This window comes from Cricetulus griseus, chromosome 4 (assembly GCF_003668045.3).
Source record: "Cricetulus griseus strain 17A/GY chromosome 4, alternate assembly CriGri-PICRH-1.0, whole genome shotgun sequence".
Lineage (NCBI taxonomy): Eukaryota > Metazoa > Chordata > Mammalia > Rodentia > Cricetidae > Cricetulus > Cricetulus griseus.
In genome coordinates, this window is record NC_048597.1 from 230,781,061 (window position 1) to 230,801,858 (window position 20,798).

The window sequence follows — 20,798 nt, forward strand, 5'->3', positions numbered from 1 at the left end:
AAATCATACATTGGAGAAAAATCAATCTTTTCAAAAAATTGTGCTTGGAAAACTGGTTATCTACATGTAGAAAAATAAACTATATCTCAATAAAAATAGTTGATGTGGATTAAAGACTTTAATATAAGACCTGAACTTCTGAAACTGTTAGAGGAAAACAGAGAAAACACTTCAAAATTTGTCATAGGAGCATTTTAAGAAAGGACTCCAGTAGCTCAGAAAAATAATATAAATAAAGAAACAGAATTGCATGAAATTAAAAAGCTTCTTCATAGCAAAGAAAACAATCTGATGAAGAGATGGGCTATAGAATGGGATACATTTGACAGAAGATTAAGGTGTACAATATATAAAGAACTTTTAAGAACTAAATACTAAAAACCCAACCAACTCAATCAATAAATAGGCTAATGAAATGAGCAGACAGTTCTCTCTCTCTCTCTCTGTCTGCTGCCTGTGGATCATAATGTAAAGCTATTAGCTATTACTATAGTATCACACCTTTCTTCCTGCTTCCCACAATGATGGTCATAGCCTAGCTCTCTAAAACTATTAAGCAAGTCCCTAACTCAATGCTTTCTTTTATGAAAGTTGCCTCCATCATGGTTTCTTTTCACAGCAATAGAACAGTAACTAAGACATAACACCATGGAGTTTTATTCACCCATAAAGAAAAATGATATTAAGTAATTTGCTGGAAAATGGTTTCAATTTGAGATCATTATGTTAAATGAAATAAACTGTACAAATATCCCTTATTTTGCCCCCCTGTCTTGAAGAACCAGATACCCAGGGCTGGGACAACTAAAAATACCGAAAAGTGAGGAGTACAAATCACAGAAAAAAAAATATAGCAAGTCCTATATTTTGTCCCATATTCTGCTCAAGTGGCTATCTTTTAACTATAAATGTGCTGTTGGTATCTGAAAGAATTGAATTGATATTTGAAGTGTTGCCTCCTACAGGGGAAGTACAGCTTACCCTTAGGAATTTTTTTCAAATATTTGAGGAAGAAACAACACTAACCTTACATGAATATCTGAAATAGAAGATAGATCCCCTTCAACTTGCTTTATGAGGCAAATATAACCCATGATACCAAAATCAGACAAAAAATTTACAATTAGCAAAAACTACAGACTGTCTCCATGAACACAAAAATTCTCCTTTTACTTGTTGAAAAAGACTATTCTTAAATTCTTTATATATCCCAGGGTCTTGAACTTCTGATCCTCCTAGCTCTACTTTGAGCCTGGTAGGATTCAAGGCCTGTGCCACCACACCAGGTTTATGCAGTACTGGAAACTAAATCCAGAGCTTTGTCCATGCTAGGCAAATATTTTATCAACTGAGCTACATCTGTACCTCAACACAAAAATTATTTTCAAAATGTAAGTTGAGTCAAGTTCAATAATACATTTAAAATATTTATTTATTTGTGTTTATGAGTGTATGTATCACATACTTGCCATGGTATGCATTTGGAGGTCAGAGGACGTCATGTGGAAGTTGGTTTTCTCCTTCTACCAGGTGGATCCCTGGGATAGAACTCAAGTCATGTGGTTTCGTGCAAGCACCTTTGTCTACTGGGGCATCTCTCTGGCCTCAGTAATGTATTTTAAATGTTAATATAACATAGCCAAGTGTGTTTGTGCTAGAAATGTGAGGTTTCTTAAACATTTGAATGTTAAACAATTTAGGTCACCATATTAACAGAACAGAAATAAAACCTACATCATCTTTGTTGTTAAATGCACAAAACTATTTGACAAAGTTTAACATCCATTCTCAATACAAGCTCTCAGCAAGTTAGAAACAAAAATGATATTGGGCACCCACAAGACTACTCACTTTTCTTGGAAAATTTGGAAGCAATCCTGTTCTGTACTAGGAAAACTTGGGCTTTCAAGGAGAAAGGTGGCAAATTCCAAGCTCCCCTGAGTAGCATCTGTGAACTAAGGTTCTCTAAACATGTTTCTGTGTATTTGAGCCTGAAGACTCTTTGTCCTTAGATTACTAGGCTTTTGTGATTATGGAGAGATGGAATGTGGCAAAAAGAGCCAAAGTTATCTGTAATCTTGTAATAGACATTTTCTATTAGCTTCTGTATTTGGTATAATATCTCAACTCCTACCAGCATTAATGCTAAGAAGACCACACCATCTCAGACCTGAAAAGGAAATCCCCATGTCACACTTCAGCTGCCTACCTGAGGACACAGTCATATATTTAGTCAAAGCCTTAATTTATGGCTTTCTTTTGTTCTGTGACTGTAAAAGTTTATGATGTGTTGGTGTATGCCTGTAACCCCAGTATTATGGATATAAAAGCAGGAGAATTAAGAGCTTAAGGCCATCCTCAGCAACACAACAGATTTGAGGTCAGTCTGGGATATCTGAGACTCTGTCTCAAAAAAACAAAATATGTAACCTTGTCCCCAGTACACCAGGTCTTTCCAGATAACTTGATTCCATGTTCTGGGTCATGGTCACTCATATTTGGGATACAGCAAACTGCTATACTCTTTAAAATGAAGTTGTTATTTTATATTAACACATTCTAGGAATTTGGCTTCCATCTTTCTGTTGTATCTTCTCCTTACCGTCTCCATGACTTACCTCATCTCTAAGGGAGTGAAGTTAGTTTTTGTCCCATGGGATAATTTAGAGTGAGAAATAGTTCTAAGTTATCCAGCCATCAAAAATAAGAATTTACACAGCAACTTGTAATCAAACAAGCCCCTCCACTTCTTTCAGCAAGGAAAACATTATATATCTGTTCTATTCAAGGAAAGAGTCATAGATTGCCTTCTCCAAAAGTACAGATTCTTGGGAAAGCCCAGATGAAAGGAATCTGAGTCTCAGAGGCAAGCCTCAGAATGCTTATGGTTTATTAGCCTGCTAAGAGGTTCTCATGATCACCAAACTTCAGAACCCCTGGTGCCAGCTATTAAAAGAAGAAAATGTAAGTTCAAAATGTATGCAAAGGAACTCACCTGAGTCTGTACTGCTTTCCATGTCTCTTTTCAAGTCTGTATGCTTCGTGCTTCCTTTGTTTTCCTCTTCTAGTGCTAGAGCCTCACCTATGCTAGGTAATAGCCCTATGATTGATACACGTTCTATCAAATTTTCTAGACTGTCCTCAAATTTCCTCATCAAGGGTGAAGTTTGGAAATAAGTTTTTCTTTTGTTTCCGTATACTTGGTTTCAGTATGAACAGCATACAGGTCCTCTAGTCTAAACTATAAAGCTCTAAAACACTGTTTAGACATGGACTGTGGATCCTTTTGGCTAGTTGTCCATTCAACCCACTCCAACAAGATACATAGTTCTGTATCCCTGCAAAATGAGATCAGACACAGTCACAAAAGACTGCGGCTTTCTACGTGTGATGGTACATTTCCAGTAGTCCCAGAACTTTAGAGATAGAGACAAGAGGATCAAAATTTAAGGTAAACCTACCTACATAGTAAGTTTAAGGTAAACCTACCTATCCAGTAAGTTAAAGGAAAGCTTGGGTTATATGATAAGACCATCTTTGAACATCCAAACAAGTGACCCCAAAATAAAAGGCACTGCTGCTGCGTTGATAGCTCTGGGAATGGCATCTGAGCCTGACTTTTTGTTGCATTCACAAGGGTCTCTGGTTTCCAGTCAAGTCCATATGATATGCAGGAATTTACCAAAATGTGTCAGCTCGAGTACTACAACTTCTTTCTGGGCCATTACAAACGGACAGTGGTGAAATGAACTGGTTCTCGTGGGAAGAACCTGAAGCATTGCACCTGGTTGTTCATTATTTGTGAAAAAATAAAAGAATACCCAGACACTTAGCTGTGTTGTTTATGAGTAAAAACCTCCAGATTTCAACCTATACTCACTGAATTTGCTGTTTGATTTAAGAGAGTCTCAGCTCTCAATGTCCAAGATGAGGGATAGTTAGGTAGAGGACTTTTACAGTGACTTCTATATAGTATAGTATGTAGTATGCCACTTCTAATGGCAAAAAGAGGAAAGGGTCCCTAGCTTCTTTTCACTTCCCTCTGAACATTCTCACTTTTTCTCTCTAAAGATTCCCCTATGCTACCTGCAACTGATTTCCAACTTCTATTGCTGAGGCTGCCTGTTTTCTGTTAGAGACACACAAATTGTGTTAGAGACACACAAATACCATGACATTTTGTCTTCCTTTCCCAGGAAGCTACCAAAATATACAGATTGTCTGCCATGTTGTTTTTCCTTTCAAACCCTAAAATTGCTCTCAAGTTTCCTTAAGTTCTTTTATCTATTAGGCTAAGAACCAGAAAAATGGGATCTGCTATCTTCCACATGCTGGTATTATAGATAATGTCACTGTCTTAGATATGGTTATCATTGCTGTGATTAAATACCATGACCAAAAGCAAGTTGATGAGGAACGAATTTATTTGGCTTACACTTCCACATTGCAGTCCAACATTGAAGGAAATCAAGACAAGAATTCAAACAGGGTAGGAACCTGGAGGCTGGAACTGATGCAGAGGCCATTGAGGGGTGCTACTTACTGTCTTGCTTCCTCTGACCTGCTCAACCTGCTTTCTTATAGAAATACAACCTAGGACTCAAGCCGAGGGTTGACACCATCCTCAATGGGTTGGGTCTTCTCCTATCTATCATTAATTAAGAGAATGTCCTACAGACCTGCCCACAGCCAGATTTTATGGAGGCATTTTCTCAACTGAGGTTCCTTCTTCTTAGATGATTTAGCTTGTGTAAAGTTGAAGTAAAACTAGACAGCAAAACCACCTGCTTGGCTTATGGCAAAGTTGTACACAAATTATAGCCAACTTTTTCTTTTTCAGTTCTCATTATATGCCAGGCACAGTGTAACTATTCTTTTTTTTAAATTTATTTATTTTTATTTTATGTGCATTTGTGTTTTGCTTGAATGTATGTCTGTGTGAGGGTATCAGATCTTAGGGTTACAGATAGCTGCCATGTGGGTCTGGAAATTGAACCCAGGTGCTCTGGAAGAATAGGCAGTGCTTTTAATCACTGAGCCATCTCTCCACCCCTCAGTGTAACTATTCTTTTAGCCTATCCTAGTCTATACTTTCCATGAGCTTTCCAACAGCTAACTGTTCATGAAGTTGTCTTACTCATATCTTTCTCCCTTCTCCCCACTCTCTCTGTGTGTATGTGTCTTTATTGCATAGGACCATGGGTGACTTATATCCTCAAGAACTCAACACAAATATGTAGAGAAAATATCCTACAGCAAGACTGACATACCTTTTCCAACTCTACTAAAGTGTGGGAAATTCAACATGGTGGGATTTAAAAAAAACTGTATGATTTTATTTAGTGTGTGTGTGTGTGTGTGTGTGTGTGTGTGTGTGTGTGTGTGTGTGTATGTCCCATGGCATACGTATAAAAATCAAAGAAAAGCTTGCAGAAGTCCATTCTCTCCTTCTACCTTGTTGGACCAAAGGATTGGCCATCAGATTTGGTGGTAAACAGCTTTGCCTACTGGGTCCTCTTGTTGCCCCATGATTGAAAATTCTTTACCACCCCTTCACTGAGATACAAGATTGAATTCCACTTTCTTGGGATATAGGCTGTGAGGGAGACTTTTCTTCCCTCTTTACCAGTTCCCAAATAACTGGCATGGAAACTTAATATTAATTATAAATGCTCAGCAAATAGCTCAGGCTTGTTACGAGCTAACTTTTACATTTTAAATTAACCCCTATTTCTTATCTACCCCCTGCCACATGGAAGGATCTTCTTTTAACATGGCATGTTCATTTTGCTTCTCTCTGCGTCTCTTAAGACTCCTCTGCCTTCACCATTCTTCCCAGCATTTTCTCTGCCCTGAAAATCCTGCCTAACTATCAGCCAATCAGCCTTTATTAACAACGAGGACAATACATGTTTACAGTGTACAAAGATTGTTCCACAGCATTTCCCCTTTTGTCTAATTAAAAAGAATGTTTTAACTTTAACACAGTAAAAGCATATATCAATCATCTATCTAAATATAACTGTTTAACCTTGAAAACATACCTAATATGATTATAAGTTTGATTATTATAGATGACTAACTACTAACCTGTACTTTTTAATTATATATTACATTTAAATGGTCTGCATAAACACAATACCAAAAACAAGATAGAAACATAGATACAGACTAACAAAATTAACTTCAAATTTGTATCAATAAACCAAAATCCACACCAATGGAAAATATTTTGAGATTAATAGCTTTTTTGGATTAAAGTAGATTCAGTAATCTACCCTTTTATCTCACCATTTCTATATCTATCCTCCTTTTTTCCTTTAGGAAGAGATCTTTGAATTGAACTGTGTTTTTTTTTTTTTTTTTCTTGGCTCTTTTTTTTTTTCTATGACCAATAACAACTTGTAACCACCCCTCCCCATGATAATTAACATCCATAATCCATTTTTGGGGAATGTTGATTTCCTTCTCTAGACTACTTCCTGTTGCTTAGGGGCATCTGAATCTTTGGGAGACCCTGAGAAAATTCAGGATAATGATTAAGTCTTGGCTGGAGTAGTGTGTGAGGCTAGACCATTTTAGGCAGCAGCTTTGAAGCTGTTCTGAATGCAGAACGCTGAGGAAACTGCAACAGAGATGCTGTATCACCTGGGCCATTCATTTATGTTGATGTCTGGTTCCCTTGCTCTGAAAATACATAAACTCTTAAAGGTAACATACATATCTGTATTAGTACAGGTATAGACTGTGTGTTGTACATAAGTCAGACAAAGATTATTTTTTGATTTATGTTTGAGCAGGTAAAATATACATTACATGTTTTGTAGGGTGGTTTTTTGGTTTTTTTTGGGGGGGTTATTTCTTTAGTCTGTAGTCAGGATTTTCAGGGAGTTTTCCTCAATCAAACCTGGTCACCTTTAACTGGGAATAAATCCACAGCCTCTCATTCCTATGGAAATAAAAGTATAACCTATATCCTTTGATTTCCTTTTTGAAGTCAAGATATTTTTAAAATATATAGGTTGGTTTAATATAGCAGTTTCCATAATCCAGTGGCATCTCTTTGACTCTTTCTTCCTTCTCTCTATCTCTTTGTTTGGATTTCCCACCTAGCTCTATTCTACCTGTCCATTGGCTGCAACAGCTTTATTCATAAACCAACAAGAGAAACATATAGTAACAGCATACAGAAGGACATCTTCTATCAGTATACATGAGCAAAAGTCCAAATCCATCATACAGCATGCTTGCATAGCTCACACTGGTGACTCAAGCATGTAGGCAGCAGCTGGGAGACACCTCTCTGTCCCACAGCTCATGTGAGAGGCTGTGGGAATCTGCCATACTGCTTAGCTTATGGCCTGCTGGCAGCTGCCAGGAGACATGTCTCTGTACTATGGCAGGCCTGACAGACATGAGACTAGGAAAACACATTTGGCTCTGTTTTTGTATGTTTAGAACATTCTTCAAGCTTTCTCAGGTCTTATGTGGATGTAGGTGCTGGATGTTTGGTCACCATTTGTAGGCAGACTTTTCTTTCCTGTCTGCCAGTTCCCAAATAACTGACACAGAGACTTAATATGAATTATAAATGCTCAGCTGATAGCTCAGGCTTGCTACTAGTTAACCCTAACACTTTAAATTAACCCATATTTCTCATCTACCTTCTACCATGTGGCAGTACCTTCTTTTAATATGGCATGTTCATCTTGCTTCTCTGTGTGTCTCTTGCAACTTCTCTGACTCTGCTCTTCTTCTTCTTCTTCTTCTTCTTCTTCTTCTTCTTCTTCTTCTTCTTCTTCTTCTTCTTCTTCCCAGCATTCTCTCTGGCTCCCAAATCCTGGCTAGCTATTGGCCAATAAGCTTTTTATTAATGATGAGAGCAATGTATATTTACAGTGTACAAAAACTGTTCCATGGCAAGGTTGTTTACAATGTTTTTCTATACCAATAGAATGTGTTAAGGACATTCTGAGACTTCTAGGTTATAAGAAGCCTTACAGTTTCAATCTAGATTCCATGAAACATTATCTTTTGGTGCTCTAACCCAACACTTATGAAGTTATCTACCTGATACCACTATGTTGGCGAGGACTCCGTTTATACAAAATGAACCTTTCATCTCAAAGGGAACAAAAGATATTTTATTATGGAGACAAATATGAGTGACCATGGACTGGGAACACAGATATAAGGTTACTGCAAATACCAATGTGATAATAGTGTCATGAAGTTTTTATACTAACAGAATTAAGAACATCATAAATCAAGATACCTTTCAAATAAGTTGGTGAAACAAAAAGGTAGCTATAGGCCTCAGATGCTATCTGATGGCATTCTTAGCCTTTGGGTTGCTGTAAGCTAGGGGTCTGTCATACATTACAAAAAGATTTATCTAATAGTCATAAAGGTAGCTGTTGGGCTCAACACAAGGGAAGGCAATGAATGACTATTAAGAGGAGTAAAGATGGATTAAGATAATTTGGATCTAGGCTTGTAATTTTCCACTCTAACCATAGATGTTCCAATCAATCAATCAATCAATCAATCAATCAATCAATCAATCAGTCACTCACTCAGTTTTGAAGAGTTTTTTTTACATAAATGTGGTTCCCCCACCCCTAGGAAATTCAGTTCACACTGCTATGCTGATGAGGCCATGCACAGGGTTGACTGAGAGTCTGAATACAGATCTCCAGCCTTCTCTGCTGAAACAGTGTGGGGGACTGAATATTGGGCCCCAAGTTCTGGCTGTCAGCAGCAGTGGGGCCAGGAAACTCTGGCCCACTATTGTATTGTTAATTAACACCAGGCTGTAACTGTTTACCTGGCCTGAGGGTAATATGCCTCTTATTTTGCATCTGTATGTGCCTAAGAATCCGAATAGGCCCTCACCTGGGCCGAGGTGCTGGTGGTATGGGAGTAACATAGGAGCAGAGAAGGTGAGGGGCAAAGCAGGAGAGCAGAGAGAGAGAACAAGAGAGAAATGGCTGCCTCGTAGTGTTAGCAGGATGTTAAGGGACACCAGAAAAGATGGTTAATAAACTAATGGCTCTAGTTCCAAAACATGGAACTGAGAGGTCTCTGAAGATGACAAGATGCCTATGTTTGGTCTTTATCAACGTTGCGTTCCTAGAAGCTTCCAAGTTCACACACCCCCACTCAGGTAGAACCTCATGGCTGTTGTGGGTTAAAGCTGAGGCAAGCCAGGCCACAACAAAACAGATATAAGAAGGAAGCTGCTTTTGTCTATCTCATTTGCCATCTCAATGAAACCAAGGAATTTCTGATGTTGACATACAGAAAAGTTACCCAGACAATTCCTGCTCAAGTTTTTAAGTTATACAATTATGACATACAGTCAAACAATTATTTTCTAACCTCTATATGTTGGAATACTTGTTACATAACAATAGATAAAACAATAAATGTCAGTTAGGGGAAAATTCACAATCTGGGTGTCTATCCTTTCCACCTCTCATCTCAACCCCTTCCTCTAAGTTTGCCTCCATCAAGCCTTGATGACTCCAGAAACTTGCCATTGGTATGGCTGTAAAAGAAGTGACTTTTCTTAGTTTGGCTTCTATTAAGGTAAGCCTGTCTGCTCTGTAGAAAAAGTCATCCACCAGAGTACCTTAGGGCAACCCCTCAATCTTGGTCGACAGAAAAATTTTTGTATCTTGGGTAGAAAGTGTCTCATTTGAAGCCTGTCCTCTTATCCTTCCTTGTGCAGACAAGTTAGATACAATTACTCCACTTGCTTTCCAGGTCATGCCGTCTCTGTTAGTCAAATAAGAACTATGCACATTCCAGAACCAGGTTCCTCTCTTCCTTTAATGACTCAGTGCCAATGACCCAACTAAGGTGACACATTTCTACCATTGTGTATTTTCCCCATGTACATGCTCCATATTCCCTACAAGGCCCCCCATCATGACCTAGTTCACCCCTATCTGTTTCCATCTAGGCTCAGAGGCAACCATTTTCACCCACCCTTTTTCAATAAATCTCCTGTTGAGGTCTGCTGCATGGTATAATTTTTGTGGCATTCCTTGTCCCCCATCCCAAGATATTCTTTTACCAAAAAAAGAAGAAAAGTAAGAAAAGAAAAGAAAAAGAAAGGAAAGGAAAGAAAGGAAAGGAAGAAGGGAATTGCCTGGAATTCACTGAACCTTGTGGGTGTTCTGGATAGAGCCTTTATGTTTTCTGATAGCAGCAAAACTAAACAGATGTTTGGAAGCAGGAGGCCTTTTCTGATGCAGGAGTTCTGGAAGGAATAATTTAAACTATGTCAAAATTGTCCTGAGAGGATGGTCCAATGGCAGTAGTTCACTCCTTTTTACTTCTACCATTGATCCTCAAACATCCATGAAAGGATAGAGAAAAGATGGTGACAATAATCTTGGGAGAAGTGTGACTTGGGTATGTGATACAAAGAGATAGGCTCGTTGAGATAGAAAATGGAGAGAAGTAGCCACACTTGGATTCTCTTGTGGAGTAGCCATCACTTGTCACTGCATGATGTTATGAAAGATTCACTTAGCCAGACCCAAAAGAAGAGGAGCTTGGTGTGGGAAAAGGAAGCCAAACAACTAGAGTTAATGTCATATCTCTAGAGTTAATTCTCAGACTCCAGGACTCTGTGCTTATATAATTTTGACAATTCAGTTTCTCTGAACTACAGATAATGACAGCACCAACCTTACTGAGTTGTGAGGATTAAATGAATTAATATGTCAAAAAGTTGGAAAAGTGCCTAGTGAATGCACAGTCCTACTAGTCCCTGAGGCCTGGATAACCATAATAGATGCAATGCAGGAAGTTGTGGGTGGAGAGTAGGACAAAGACTGAGGTCAAAATTAGCATGCAAAAAAAAACTAGAAGGCAGAGAGAAAGACTAGATCCTCCATAACAATACTGACACTCAACAGCATGCCATGAAAAAAAAAAATCACACTGTGTGAATGATCTGAAAGCTAATGATATTGGGATGTAAACATGCCAATCCTTTGAACAGCAATTGCTATTGGTCTCGTATCTTTCCCCAAGCTCTGGCATACTTTCTTCCTTGGAAGATCTGTCTTTCTTAATAAATGGTCTCTGCCTCTACCACTATACATGGGTCCTTGGTTTAATTCCTTGTTCTGACACAGAAGAGCCTGTGTCAGAACACAGTAGGTGCCACTGGACTCTGATATCCACTTATAACAAAACTGTGTACTTCTGGTATGTTTGTTGGATGAAGGCCAAGAGTTTTGACATTGGATAATATGCCATAAAGCTCATCTTCATGTCTTAGCCTGGCAATCTTCTATGTCATGGTGGTTCACAAAGGATAAAACATAGACCTTTATGGTGCTCACAGGCTCAAAGATGTGGAAGTGGAAAGTTCAGAGCCAGTGTGATAAGAACTCTAAGAGGCCTTGGAGAAGCAGAGTAGGCTTCTTGGGGGAGGTTATATCAAAGGACAATCAGAAGATGAGTAAGAGTTATCCAGGAAGAGGAGGCTGAATGCTAGGTGTTGAGGTAACTTTTGTATTTGGGTTTGCTCTGGGCTACTGAAAGACCCTCGGACCGAGGAGTCTCTACAAATTGGACGATCCCCCCAAAAACACTCAATGTCCAGTCCAGCTGATGCAAAAAACAAGAGGTAAGTTTATTATGGGACGTTTGCGCAAACGGGCTTCCCAGTCCGACAGACAAAGAAGAAGCCCTGTTCCTCTAAAGCAGGCTCCTTTTATAAGAGAAAAAACCATAGGATTTTAGGGGTTTGGGTACGTGACCAGAGTCACAGATCCTTTGGAGATCTCTTATCTTTGGGGCCGGATGGTCTCCTGGCTCAGTGGGATAGTCTGTTTCTATCTTCATGACCCTAGGGCAGGGTGGCCCTCTAGGAATTCTTGGTATTCAGTTAGGTTGTCTTGTGGCCTTGTAAGGGAGTTATATCTGCCAGCTAAGAAATTCCAGGGGCTTGGGTCATTGTGACCTTGGTTAGGTTTTAAGTCAGGTCTCCCTGTTCTTAGGGTGAGAGGATTGTTTTTCTTCTTAGTTATTTCTTTGTTAATTCTAAAGTCCTTCATTTCCCCCTTTTTTTTTTTTTTAGGTAACCCATTCTTGGGTTATTAGTGGACAATTTTATATAGCATTTTGACCAGGTAAATGGGCGGCGTCTGTCTCATACTACTTCCTGCTGACTTTGGGGCGTCGTTAGGGGTCTAAAAAATGAAATGTTAGTCAAAAGAAAAGGGGATTTAGGCAGTGGAGAGGCAGCTGGTTGAAGAGTCGGGAGTGTCCGCAGCAGCACGACTGGTTTATAGTCTGGGCCTCATGGTCCTTAGGAGCAGGCTGTAGTCAGTGGCTGATACTTAAATGCGTTCTTGAGTCCTAAAAAAAACTCACAGATTTAGGTTAGAAGAAACATCAGGGACCTCAGCGCTTGGCACAGCGTGGTACTGTTGAGTTAGGACGAGGGCTTGAGTGATGGATAACCTTTCACGTATAAACTGTAGGAGCCTAGTGAGGAGACAAGGGCCAAGTGTCAGGAGTAAGAGGAGAATGAACAGGGGTCCTACCAGGGTGGAAATTAGGGTAGTCAACCATGGGGTCTTATTGAACCATCCTTCGAACCATCCTTGTTGAGCTTCGGCCTCCCTCTGTCTTTTAGCTAATCTCTCTCTGAGTTTTGTCATGGAGTCCCTAATTACTCCTGAGTGGTTTACATAGAAGCAGCATTCCTCTCTGAGGGCAACGCAGAGTCCTCCTTCTTTTAGAAACAATAGGTCTAGTCCTCTCCGGTTTTGGAGGGCTACCTCTGCCAGGGAGGCCAGTGATTCCTCCAGCCTGGTTATTGACTTTTCTAATTCCTTTAAATCTGTCGTCATGGCATTTTTGAGCTCGCTGTACTGTTGCGGTCCTTGGACCAGGGCCGTGGTCCCTGTACCAATCCCTGCGGTGACCCCAATCCCTAACAGAACAGCTAGGGTTATGGATACTGGCTCCCTTCGATATCGGGTCCGATGAGAACCATACATGTCCTCCAGATAGCCCGCTGGATGGTACAATACACGGGGCATCAGTTGGACCAGCACACAGAAGTCTTTGGTTTGGTTGAGGGCTCCTGTATGTATGCAAGGGGTGAGCCCAGTATTGCAGGCCCACCATAGGCCTGGACTAGGTATCAGGTAGGTGGGTTTCACAGGCTGTGGGAGGGTATGGTTACAAAGGTCTTGGTGAGACTGGGGAACAGGCCCTAGGCAGGTACCCATTCCTGAGACTTGAGTAAGAGTTAGTCTATGGTGTGCTCCCCAATCACACTGAGATGAATCAGTGGTGCTATTAAACGTCCCTAGGGTGGCTATGCCTTCATAGTAGGGGGGTGTAGAAGCAAGGCATAGCCAGCAAGGGTTAGTCATCTCTGGCCTGGTTTGGTTAAGGGCAGAGAAGGCTCCCCTGACCAGATTAAAAATTCGCTGTCTAGTAGATGGAATATTTTCTACTTGGGAGGCAGTGGCGAGGGAATGGCTGGTGGCGGTTGGAACCGGGGTAATGGCCCGAGCCAGAGCTCTAGGTTGGGGGAGCTTTGGGGTTCCTAGGTTTCTAAGGACTGGATTAGGCCCTATCGTCCGTGGAGTAGGGCTCTGTATCAGCAACCGGACCTTGAATATGACTCCTCTATCTGTTCCTGTCATGTGCCATCTTAAACCCCAAGTTTTCCCGGTTAGCCAGGCCGTATAGGTTGCCTTCCCTCGGTTAGTGAAGTTAATTCTTAAAGGGAGGCAAAGAGTTCCTTTGCAAGTTTGCTCCCAGTCCCCAAAACTATGGGGACTACATTGGAGGGGTTGCGAGTAGTTCCGCTTGACAGTTATCAGATCCCAGGAGGAGCTGGGTTTCCAATAAGCATCCCCGGTAGTTTCGCAACCCCACTTAGCACAGAAATACTCAGTATAACCCCCGCACCCAGAGCCCCGGGGCTGCCCCTCCCGGGGACATACATAGAAATCAAGTCTGGCTAGCTCACACTGGGTTATCTTATTACTACAGCCAAATCGGCGGTTTCCTCTACCCCTGTAGGTTGTCATCTCATCTGCTCCTATAGTCAGGATATCCCAGGTTTCTAGACCTGCGGCTAAATGGCAAAAATCAGGGGTGAGTGTAGGCCACCAGGTACCGGGTGGCTGAAGGCTAGTGACTGACCAGACGACCTCCTCTGTCTGGGATATCACCTGCCAAGTTAGCTGCTGGGGGGCATGTGGGGCTCCTTTAACTAGGGCTGAGAAATGGAAAAGCATCGAGCATAGTGAAATGATTAAACATCGCGTAAAAGTCTTATCTTGAGTGGGTTTTGAGTGCGCTGTAGTTTCCATTTTGGGGTCTCGTTCGTCACCCAATTCTCGCTGGTGTTGGCCTTCTTGGCATGTGAGGCGTGGACCCATGCTGCGATCCCGTCCACCTTTAGTGCCGTGGGGGTGGTCAGAAGCACGGTGTAGGGGCCTTTCCAGCGAGGCTCAAGAGTCTTAGACTGGTGGCGTCTGATGTATACGGAGTCCCCAATCTGGAAGGGGTGAGGTACAGCAGGGTTTCCGGCCTGGTACACTGCAGCCAATGGTTTCCAGATCTGGTTTTGAATAATCTGGAGTGCTCGTAGTCGGGCCTGAAGGGATGGGGGGTTAACGGAGTGGTTAGGATCAGCAGGGAACACATCCATAATAGGTGGGGGTCCTCCGAACAAAATCTCAAAAGGTGTGAGCCCATGTACCGAGGGGGTATTCCGAACCCTAAATAGGGCCATGGGCAGGAGCTGTACCCAGTCCTTAGCGCCAGTCTCTAAGGCTAATTTGGTCAGGGTCTCTTTAATTGTTCGGTTTGCCCGTTCTACCTGACCTGAACTTTGGGGGCGATATGCACAATGTAATTTCCAATTGATCCCCAATGTTTTGGCCACCAACTGACTTACCTGGGAGACAAAGGCAGGTCCGTTGTCGGACCCTATTACCTTAGGCAGTCCGAACCTCGGAAAGATCTCTTCAAGAATCTTCTTGACCACCACCTGGGCGGTCTCATGCTTAGTAGGAAAAGCCTCAGTCCATCCTGAAAAGGTGTCTATGAAAACCAGGAGGTACCTGTTCCCAAAGCTACCGGGTCTGATTTCGGTGAAATCCACTTCCCAGTTGGTCCCTGGACGTTCTCCTCTTACCCTGGTTCCCTCAGGCAACTTGAACCGTCCTGTATTCACCTTTGCACAGGGGGTACAGGTGCTAGTGATCTGTTGGATGAGAGCATTGAGGTTGTGGATATAGTAGGTTTGTTCTTCTCGTTGTAGAAGGGCTTTTAGCTTTTTGTGCCCGAGGTGGGTCCATCGATGTAGTTGTGACAAAAGTTCCTTAGCAGCCCCCTGTGGCAACAGAATTTTTCCTTGGTAGCGCCAGACGTTTGCCTCCTGATCATAGTTGGCCCCCAGATTTTGAACTGTTTCTAAGTCGCTGTCCGTGTATTCGAATCCTTGGCATGAGGTTGGATCAGAGGTCTTTAGGGAGAGGACTTGTGGCCCCAAGGCTGCTTTTCTGGCCTCTTCATCGGCCATTCGGTTCCCTCTAGCCACTGGGTCATTTCCCTTCTGGTGTCCGGGGCAGTGTATAATGCTCAATCTTCGTGGCAGAAAAAGAGCCTGCAAGAGCTCTAGGATCTCAGTCTTATTTTTAATGTCTTTTCCTGCTGAAGTTAAAAGTCCCCGTCTCCGATAAATTTCTCCATGTACATGGGCTGTAGCGAAGGCATAGCGGCTGTCTGTATAGATATTGACTCTACGACCTTCAGCCATTTTGAGTGCTTGGGTCAGGGCAATCAGCTCTGCTCTCTGGGCTGAGGTTCCTGGCGGCAAGGCACTGGCCCATATTGTAGTCTGCCCGTCCACCACCGCCGCCCCTGCCTTTCGTATACCGTCTTGCAGAAAACTGCTCCCGTCTGTGAACCAGGTATGCTCGGCTCCTTGTAGTGGTTGATCCATCAGGTCTTCTCGGGCTCCGCAGGTCTCGGCCAGGATTAGGCGGCAGTCATGGGGCAGAGCAGTTTCGGCATCCGCATCCGGAAGGAGGGTGGCTGGGTTTAAGGATGTTGCTGCCCCGAATCGCAGTCTGTCTGGGTTGAGGAGCAGAGCCTGGTAATGTGTCATTCGTGCATTCGAAAGCCATCGATCGGGGGGTTGTCGGACCACTGCCTCAATCGCATGTGGGGCTATCACTGTGAGTTGCTGACCCAGAGTCAATCTGTCCGCGTCCTTGGTCAGAACCGCCACAGCAGCCACCATCCGGAGGCAGGGGGGCCAGCCCATGGCCACATTGTCCAATTTCTTAGAGAAGTATGCTACAGGTCTTTTCCAGGGTCCGAGCTGTTGTGTTAAGACCCCTTTTGCCATCCCAGCCTTTTCGTCCACATAAAGGGTGAAAGGCTTGTTTATGTTGGGGAGGCTTAGTGCAGGGGCAGACAGTAAGGCCTTTTTGATGCCATCAAAGGCCTTCTGATGCTCCTCTGTCCATGAAAAAGGGGTGTTAGCCTTAGTCAGAGGATACAGTGGGGCTGCCAGCTCCGCGAAACCTGGGATCCAGAGACGGCAGAACCCTGCGCTGCCCAGGAATTCCCGAACTTCCCGGGAGCTCTTGGGTGCTGGAATCAGGGCTACAGCTTGCTTACGGCTCTCTGTTAGCCATCTCTGGCCACCCTGGAGCCGGTATCCTAAGTAGGTGACCTGTTCCCTGCAAAGTTGAGCTTTCTTTGCTGAAGCTCTGTACCCCAATTCCCCCAGCTTTTGCAGTAAGGCCCCGGTACCTTGGAGGCAGTCTTTTTCAGATTCCGCTGCCAGGAGGAGGTCATCTACGTATTGAAGCAGGATCAGGTTAGGGTTATGGATCCGGAAGTCTGCTAGGTCTTGGTGTAAGGCCTCATCGAAGAGAGTTGGTGAGTTTTTGAACCCCTGGGGGAGCCGTGTCCAAGTGAGCTGGCCAGAAAACCCAGTCTCCGGGTCCTTCCATTCAAACGCGAACATGGGCTGGCTCTGGGGACTCAGTCTGAGGCAAAAGAATGCATCCTTAAGATCTAGCACCGTGTACCAGATGTGGCTCGGAGGCAACATGCTCAGCAAGTTATAAGGATTGGGCACTGTCGGATGGATGTCCTCAGTTCTCCGGTTGACCTCCCGAAGGTCTTGAACGGGCCTGTACTCTCCCGTACCTGGTTTCTTTATGGGGAGAAGGGGGGTATTCCAAGGGCTGTGACAGGGCCTAAGGATGCCTTGTTGTAATAGTCTATTAATGTGTGGCCTGATTCCTTCCCGGGCCTCTTGGCTCAAAGGATATTGTTTAATGGCCGCTGGAGTGGCTGAGGGCTTGAGGTTGATAATTAAAGGAGGCTGTTTTTTTGCCAACCCCATGCCTGCTGTTTCTGCCCAGGCTTGGGGATATTTTTCTAACCAGCTAGACTCCATGGTTGGCGAGGGGGGTAAGGGATCCTCTAGAAGTCTATATTCATCCTCGAGCCTTAAGGTCAGTACCTGGAGGGGTTGTCCCCCCTCTCCTGTGATGGTGGCACCCTTCTGATGGAAGTGAATGTGGGCTCCCACTTTAGAGAGGAGGTCTCTCCCTAATAAGGGGTAAGGACATTCGGGCACCAGCAAGAAGGAGTGAGTCACGTGTCCAGTGCTCAGGTGGACCTTACGTTCAGTTGTCCATCGATGTAGCTTTCCTCCGGTGGCACCCTGGACCCAGGCTGTCCGGGTGCTCAGGGGTCCCTGGGTCTGAGTCAGGACTGAGTGCTGAGCTCCCGTGTCTACCAAGAAAGTTACTGGTTGCCCCCCGACGTTAAGAGTTACCCGGGGCTCAGGGGGAGGCACCTGGCCCTGACTGTCCTAATCTCCCTTTTCCAGAGGGAGAATGGGGGTGGGCTTCCGCCTTGGATTCTTCGGGCAATGTTTGACCCAATGTCCTTTTTCCTTGCAATAAGCACACTGGTTTCTCTCCACTCTTGTTCTCCTTTTGTCTCCCAGGTTCCCTGTCTGACCTGGTCTATGTTCTGATCCTTGAACTACAGTGGCCAAAATTTTAGCTAGCTCTTGGTTTTGCTTTTTGTCTCTTACATTCTCCCTGTCCTCCTGTAACTTTCGTAATCTTTCTTCCTTTTCTTCGGGAGTCTCTCTCTTATTGAAAATCTTTTCTGCTTCCTTTACTAAGTCTCGAAGGGTGTACCCCTGTAGCCCCTCAAGGCGCTGTAGCTTTGTGCGTATGTCAGGCGCCGATTGTCCAATGAATGACATGATTATATCTGCTTCCCTATCCTGAGCCTGGGGGTCAAAGGGTGTATACATTCTGTAGGCTTCCATCAAACGCTCTAGAAACCCTGCGGGGGTCTCTTCCAAGCCCTGAACTACCGCACGTACCTTGGCCAAATTTGTGGGGCGCCTTCCTGCCCCTTTGAGACCCGCCAACAGAGTCTGGCGATAAAGACGGTGACGCTCCCTACCGGCTGCTGTGTTGATGTCCCAGTCTGTCGGTCTGATCAAGGGAAAGACTTCATCTATTTCATTTGGGAGCTGGGTGGGTCTGCCATCTGGCCCCGGGACGTTCTTCCGGGCTTCTAGGAGTACCCGTTGTCTCTCCTCGGTTGTGAGGAGAATTCGTAATAACTGTTGACAATCATCCCAGGTGGGCTGGTGGGTGATGAGGATAGATTCAATAAGACCTGTCAAGGCCTGGGGGTCCTGTGAAAAGGGGGGGTTATGTGCCTTCCAATTATAAAGGTCCGCAGAGGAGAAAGGCCAGTATTGGTAACGCCCCTCCCCCATCGACCGGAGGGGAAAAGCCTGGGAGATTCCAGAGCTGTCAGGCCCCTCCAGTGTTTTGTCTCTTCGAGATCGAAGTCGGGTGGACGGTGGCGACGGGTCCCCAGGGTCTCCGGTAGTAGAGCTCGGTGGTGGGGGGCTCTGGTCAGCTGCTGGGAGCTGGGATGCTGCCTGCTCAGCATTAGGGTAAGGAGGAGGGGAGTCCAGGAGGAGGAGATCCTCCTGTGTATTGGGCAAGACGGCAGGGGCTTTGGGCCTAGGGTTGGGAGATCGGGGCTCTGTCAAGGGGAGCAGGGAAGAAGTCGAAGGGGGTGCAGAAGGAGTAGGGATAAGTGGAGCAGGCAAAGGCAGAGGTGTCGGGCAGGGGCCCGAAAGACGGGGTGGGAGGAAGGGCCTGACCCAGGGAGGAGGATCACGGCTCAGGCTCTCCCAGGTGACAATATAGGGTACCTGGTCGGGGTAGCCCCAAGGTCCTGGCTGGAAAACACGAGTTTTGACCTGTAAGATAGTAGTGAGGTCAAAGGTACCGTCTCTCGGCCAGCCTGTATTGAGAGCAGGCCATTCCGAGAAACAGAGAGTCCGCCACTTTTTCTTCCGGATCTCTACTGATTCCTTGCGTGCTCGGCTCAAAACATCCTGCCAGTGACCTAAAGTCAAACTTAAGGGGGTAGTTAGTTGCTGACCCATGGGGAGAAGCAGAGATTGACACGAATAACAAGCACAGTGGAACGAAATACAACAGACAGGACGGACCGCGGTAGACAGTTGGCGCCAAACAAGTTACAAAGCGGGAGGGAGGCCAAGTCCGGGGCGGCCGCTTCCCCAGAGAAATGAGACTTCGTCTCTTCTCCCTCCTCCAAATGGCCCTCAGACTCTCGTCTGGGCCGAACCAAAAGCTTACAAAGCGGGAGGGAAGCAAAGTCCGGGGCGGCCGCTTCCCCAGAGAAATGAGACTTCGTCTCTTCTCCCTCCTCCAAATGGCCCTCAGACTCTCGTCTGGGCCGAACCAAAAGCTAATCAACCAAAAAACAAGTTACAAAGCGGGAGGGAAGCAAAGTCTGGGGCGGCCGCTTCCCCAGAGAAATGAGACTTCGTCTCTTCTCCCTCCTCCAAATGGCCCTCAGACTCTCGTCTGGGCCGAACCAAAAGCTAATCAACCAAAAAACAAGTTACAAAGCGGGAGGGAAGCAAAGTCTGGGGCGGCCGCTTCCCCAGAGAAATGAGACTTCGTCTCTTCTCCCTCCTCCAAATGGCCCTCAGACTCTCGTCTGGGCCGAACCAAAACTCCTTACAAGACACAAAGACACAGAGACACAGAGACACATACACACAAATACATAGACTGTCTTACCTCCAACTGGCTGTGAAATTGAGTCTGGGGGGTGTCCTGATCTCGGTGGGACCTCCAAATGAAAGACCCTCGGACCGAGGAGTCTCTACAAATTGGACGATCCCCCCAAAAACACTCAATGTCCAGTCCAGCTGATGCAAAAAACAAGAGGTAAGTTTATTATGGGACGTTTGCGCAAACGGGCTTCCCAGTCCGACAGACAAAGAAGAAGCCCTGTTCCTCTAAAGCAGGCTCCTTTTATAAGAGAAAAAACCATAGGATTTTAGGGGTTTGGGTACGTGACCAGAGTCACAGATCCTTTGGAGATCTCTTATCTTTGGGGCCGGATGGTCTCCTGGCTCAGTGGGATAGTCTGTTTCTATCTTCATGACCCTAGGGCAGGGTGGCCCTCTAGGAATTCTTGGTATTCAGTTAGGTTGTCTTGTGGCCTTGTAAGGGAGTTATATCTGCCAGCTAAGAAATTCCAGGGGCTTGGGTCATTGTGACCTTGGTTAGGTTTTAAGTCAGGTCTCCCTGTTCTTAGGGTGAGAGGATTGTTTTTCTTCTTAGTTATTTCTTTGTTAATTCTAAAGTCCTTCACTACAAAGTGATTCTGAGTGGGTGAAGTGTGGGGTATGAAAG

At 44.4% G+C, this 20,798-nt stretch overlaps 1 protein-coding gene across 1 annotated transcript; it reads right to left on the reverse strand.

The window, feature by feature from the left end:
• Nucleotides 1-17,867: 17,867 nt before the first annotated feature.
• Nucleotides 17,868-20,387, reverse strand: LOC118238717. The gene is made up of 2 exons (XM_035444098.1): nucleotides 20,178-20,387; nucleotides 17,868-19,484 (listed from the first exon to the last, which is right to left on the reverse strand). Exon 2 carries the CDS (start codon nucleotides 18,827-18,829, stop codon nucleotides 17,897-17,899), a length of 933 nt encoding a protein of 310 aa, XP_035299989.1. The 5' UTR covers nucleotides 18,830-19,484; nucleotides 20,178-20,387; the 3' UTR covers nucleotides 17,868-17,896.
• Between the last annotated feature and the right edge of the window lie 411 nt (nucleotides 20,388-20,798).